Raw genomic sequence first — 4,784 nt, forward strand, 5'->3', positions numbered from 1 at the left:
TCCCTCCGCCAGCGCCACTTGCGCCGGGCCGGTGCCACCCCCCACCCGCGCGGATCCCGAGGCAGGCTGACTCAGCCTCTCCTTCACGGCGGCCCCAGACCGGATCGGATCCAACGCCCACGCCCCTATCCGACTAGGATCGCCGGACCTAGTGAAGAACCTACCATGATATATCTTCTAATATGACAGCGTGCACAGTGCATGGTATGGACTGCAAATAATGGAACGCCAAATTGATGCTAAAGCCCTTCTTCTTGGCTCCAAAGCGTACGTACGAGCCATGCCACCAAATTATTGGTATGATCCCAACACACACACACACACACACACACAATAAGATAAGAAAAGTAGGGCAAGTTGGGGGGAAGATTAGTTAGTGGGTAAAGAATGAGCTTTGCCAGGCGCCCAGAAGAGAACCCTTTGAATACAACGCAAACACAGCCGTAAAGCGGCGTTGCTGCCCTGTTGCCGGTACTGTATTACCATCATTCTGTTGCGCCAAACCCTTTGTTTACACCGCACACTTTGCTTGCCCTTCTCCCACTGATTGCCGTGCACTTGTGCATGGCCAGGAGGGGTGTTTCAGTTCCAGCGTTCTGGACTCCAACACCACGACACTCCAACAACCACTTTGCAGACAAGCAGGAAAGTGTTTCTTCATGGATGGGCGGACGATCATCACGACGGATTATGATGGCGTGCCGTGGCGCCAGGGGGTGGGGTCGACAAGGGAGGGCCGTCTCCTGGAGATCGTCGTAAAGCGCCGGCCTCCACTCGCGCCACCGGAGAGGAATAAGATCCCCGGCAGATCGCATCGGCAGCACCGCCTACTCGAGTGCCTAGGAAAAGAGCGCGCCGGTGCTTCCGATCATGCTAGCCTCCCAGCCAGATTTCAGTCCACCAATGAACAAAGAAGGCAACTTGCAGGTTAAACTAAACCCAAACAGTTTGCTGGGGTTCTGCATACCAGGTATGCTAGTTTAGAACTTCAGTCTTCAGATTAGATGTATGTGTGGCTGGTGAAGCTCACTGGAAAGGGAGGCTCTAACAACTATGCTAGCTAGGAACATGCCCCCCGGCTGAATTGGTTGGTCAGTCACATCCACATATAACTATCCACATAACTAAGCCCAACAAACATGATCTAAAGAAGAACATCTCTTCTCCTTGGCTCAGCACCAGGAAAAGAATCCACTCCAACAACCATGTCAAAGCAAATCCATCGGCGAAAACCTACAGGCATGATAACACTACCGGATCCTACAATCATTTGCTAGTCATCCTGGCATATATAGAGCGCGCTAAAAGAAGAATATCTAGAATTGTCAAACTGTGACGCCACGCTTGTATGTCGATCCAAATGTAGTTGGATGCTTGAAGCAAAAGGAAACACGCACACGAGCACGGGACAAGGGTGTATTAAAAACCAGAAGAAAATGTATCGACATCAATATCAATAATGGTACAAAAATATGGGACAAAGGGTGTATGATGATATTTAACTCGGGATGAAGTTTCTACAAGGCAAGCTAAATAATAAACACATATCTGACATTTCAACCTCGGTACCATCCATGAGTTTTAAATATACAGAGGGGCTACACAAATGATGAGTTCTCGATTCCGAAGTTTTTACTGAGCTTTTTAGACAACTATATATTTATTCAAAAATTAAGACAAGCAATTGGAACTGTAATCCAACACTTCATTCACAGGCCTTCCTTCCACCCCCAGCTTGCTGCAACATCGGCAAATGGACTCTCCGGGACCAAATCAGAAACTCCCCCTCAGGCTCGGCAACACAGGGACGAACATAGTACCGGTTTGATCTTATTTTGGACCCCCACCCCTAATCACAAGTTCAGATGCATGCTTGATTTGATCCCGAATGCACAGCTGACCAATCACAATATCCAATGTTTGCCATCGACTTGCGCAACTTGTAATAACAATAATGATAAGTAACAGCAGGATTACCTCTAGGATACGCAGCATAACAGAATTCACCAATCCTTCGCTATGAACCACCACGGTTCTGATTCATGTCAGCCTGACCGCCGGCATCAGGTGCTCCCATGGGCTGCTGATACTGAGGTGGCAATGATGCTGGTGGTGCTCCTGCCTGGGAGTAGAAGACCTGTGCGCGGGGATCAGCAGCATACTCGGGGTACCCATAGTTTCCCGCCATGGTCGGCGGAGGCTGCGATGCAGGATGGTGGTGGGATTGCATTACATGGTGGTACCCCATTCCAGCATAATTAGGGGTCGTGTTAGGCCCTGGAGCAGCGGCAGCAGGTGCCGCGGTTCGGTACATGCCAGGTTGCTGCAATTCAGGCTTCATATATTGCTGAGGAATCGGCACGGTTGGCTTCGGTACGCTGTCAACAAGTGCCGGAGCAGCCATAGGGGCTACCGCACCAGCAGGAATGGTATACTGCTGAGGTGCATTTGGACGCTGCATAGGGATGTAATACATGCCAGTATTTGGGTCAAATGCAGGCGACTGCTGTTGCTGCGGCGCTTGCTGAGGGACAGTCTGTTGGTAATAAGATTGGATTGGAATGAATGTGCCCGTGGCTGGGTTGTGAATGAAATGCTGATTTCCAGCGGTGACATATTGCTGTGGAGCTGGCTGGTGTGCTTGCTGCGGCTGCGGAGGCTGCTGCTGTGCTTGCTGCTGTAATTGCGGCTGCAATTGCTGCTGTGGCTGCTGCTGTATTTGTTGTGGCAATTGCTGCTGAGCTTGCTGTTGTAACTGCTGCTGCTGCTGTAATTGCTGCTGCTGCTGTAATTGCTGCTGAGGTGGCTGCTGTAACTGCTGTTGTGGCTGCATCTGCGCATAGACATAACCAGGCGGTGGCTGTGCAGCGGCTGCCGATGCGGCAGCATCCGGAGCTGGCGCTGGAGCGCGATAGCTGGCGGCATCAGTTCCCACCGGCATGTCTCGCTTCATCTCATTCCGAGGCGACATATCATTGTAGAACATGGCCCTGAAACATTTCATCAAACATATGACAGGCATAAGTCCTCACGATCATCAAACAAGGCGAGCACTCCGTTAATGGAAAAGTAGGAATTGCTACTTTTCTAATGGCAATCATCAGTTTTTTCTACTTCTAATTTGCAAGATTAATAGTAACTAAGAACAAGGTGAAAATTGCAGCTACCTGTTGTTGGGGTCGGCGGTAGGTGGAACCTCCTGCTTTGGTGGCTGCTGCATCCGACCCCCGTGATCGGACCTGTCATCATCAGAGAAGGCCCTGCTGGGCGGCTCCGATGGCGAGATGCTGCTGGCCGCTTGCATCGCCATGGCGGGGATCGGCACCTGCGGCGGCGGTTGCATATATCCCATCACCGGTGGAGGCAGGCCCTGCTGCTCCGAGATCCCCATCTGGGCAAAGTGATCCTCTACAGAGACCGGCGGCGCCACAGGCTGCCGGTCCTCGGGCCGGACCCGAATCGGCGGCAGATTCGACAGGGACGGCGCCGAGGAGGTGGAGCCGAATGAGGAGTTCTTGTCCAGCATCGGCGAGTCGGGCACGGACTGCACGTCGTGCTGGTGCCTCGCGGCGGCGGCCGCGGCGGCGAGCTTCTGCTGGTTGACCCGCTGGTCCTCGGCCGGGCCGGAGTTGGGCACCCCGCTGCGGGAGTGCTGCGAGGCGTTGTCGTCCTCGAGGCCGAGGAGGCAGTTGACGGAGGCGGAGTCGGTGGAGATCCCGCGCGGGATGCCGTCGAAGGAGCCGGAGATGGCGCTGTTGAGCGCGTCGACGAACCAGTTCTCGGACTTGGAGGAGTCATCGAGGAGGGAGCCGAGGGAGGAGGAGGACTCGGGCTTGGCGGGGAAGAGGAAGAGGCGGATCCGGGAGGTGCGGGAGGAGGCGCCGCCGGAGGAGGAGGTGGCGGCGACGCGGTCGTACTCGTCGACGAGGTTGTCGAGGTCCTCGTCGGTGGAGACGGAGATGAGCGAGTCGAGGTCCTCGTTGGGGAGCTGGTACTTGAGCGTGAAGGGCTGGCCGGCGAGGAGGGAGCGGGAGAGGCGGCCGTGGACGTCGGCGAGGGAGGCGTTGCGGTCGACGGCCACGATCCGGGTCTCCCCGCCGAGGTAGCAGAGGGACTTGTCCGTGGGCCGCGGCACGATGCGGCCCCCGAAGCTGCACATGAGGCGCAGCCGCCCGCCCCCGCCGCCCGCGGCCGCCGCGGCGGCCGAGGACGGGAAGGGCTCGTCCCACGAGTCCCCGCCGCGGCTGCGCGGGGACGAGTCGGTCGACTCCGGGTAGCCGGCGCCGGCGGCTGGCGGCGCCGAGTCCATGGGGGTGGGGGGAGGGGATGGGACGGGGGATCGATGGATCGATCTCCCGGGGGAGGGGCCGAATTTCCGCGGGTTTTGGGTGGGGATTTTGATTGGATTTCGGGGGCTGGATTGGAAGGGGAATTTATCGGAGAGAGGGGAAAGATGGGGAGGGGGGAGTGGGGAGTGGGCTCCGCCGCCGGGAAATATCGCTGGTTTTATGGGGAGTTGGCCGCTGCTGCCCTGTGATCTGGTCTGGTCTGGTCTGGTCTGGGTGTACACAGCTGCGGCACACGGCGGCGGGCGGGCGGGCGGGCGCCTCCGCTCCCTCCTTCTACTGCTGTCACGCCACGCCACGCCACCTAGAAACAACAATGAATGGCTTGTATTGTACAAGAGGTCTGTCTTGCGTCACCGCCCCCAAATTAGTTGTCAACTTTTTTGGGATAAAAGTGGTTTTAGCCCGGATGATGACCTGGAAATCGTGCTTTATTTA

At 55.9% G+C, this 4,784-nt stretch overlaps 1 protein-coding gene across 2 annotated transcripts; it reads right to left on the minus strand.

The window, feature by feature from the left end:
- Positions 1-1,473: 1,473 nt before the first annotated feature.
- On the minus strand, positions 1,474-4,449 carry LOC125542473 (histone-lysine N-methyltransferase 2D-like). Of its 2 annotated transcripts, XM_048705520.1 has the most exons (3): positions 3,168-4,449; positions 1,978-2,990; positions 1,474-1,896 (listed from the first exon to the last, which is right to left on the minus strand). In XM_048705520.1, exons 1-2 carry the CDS (start codon positions 4,307-4,309, stop codon positions 2,018-2,020), a joined length of 2,115 nt encoding a protein of 704 aa, XP_048561477.1. In that variant the 5' UTR covers positions 4,310-4,449; the 3' UTR covers positions 1,474-1,896; positions 1,978-2,017. The 2 variants fall into 2 exon arrangements, with proteins under 2 accessions (XP_048561477.1, XP_048561476.1); XM_048705519.1 differs by having other exon boundaries at positions 1,474-2,990.
- Positions 4,450-4,784: the final 335 nt, after the last annotated feature.

Source organism: Triticum urartu, chromosome 3, assembly GCF_003073215.2.
Source record: "Triticum urartu cultivar G1812 chromosome 3, Tu2.1, whole genome shotgun sequence".
Classification (NCBI taxonomy): Eukaryota; Viridiplantae; Streptophyta; class Magnoliopsida; order Poales; family Poaceae; genus Triticum; species Triticum urartu.

Coding starts and splice junctions, on each gene's coding strand:
- LOC125542473 (XM_048705520.1), bottom strand. CDS start 4,309: ATGGACTCGGCGCCGCCAGCCGCCGGCGCCGGCTACCCGGAGTCGACC. Junction 2,991..3,167: donor ACCGCCGACCCCAACAACAG/GTAGCTGCAATT, acceptor GAAATGTTTCAG/GGCCATGTTCTACAATGATA.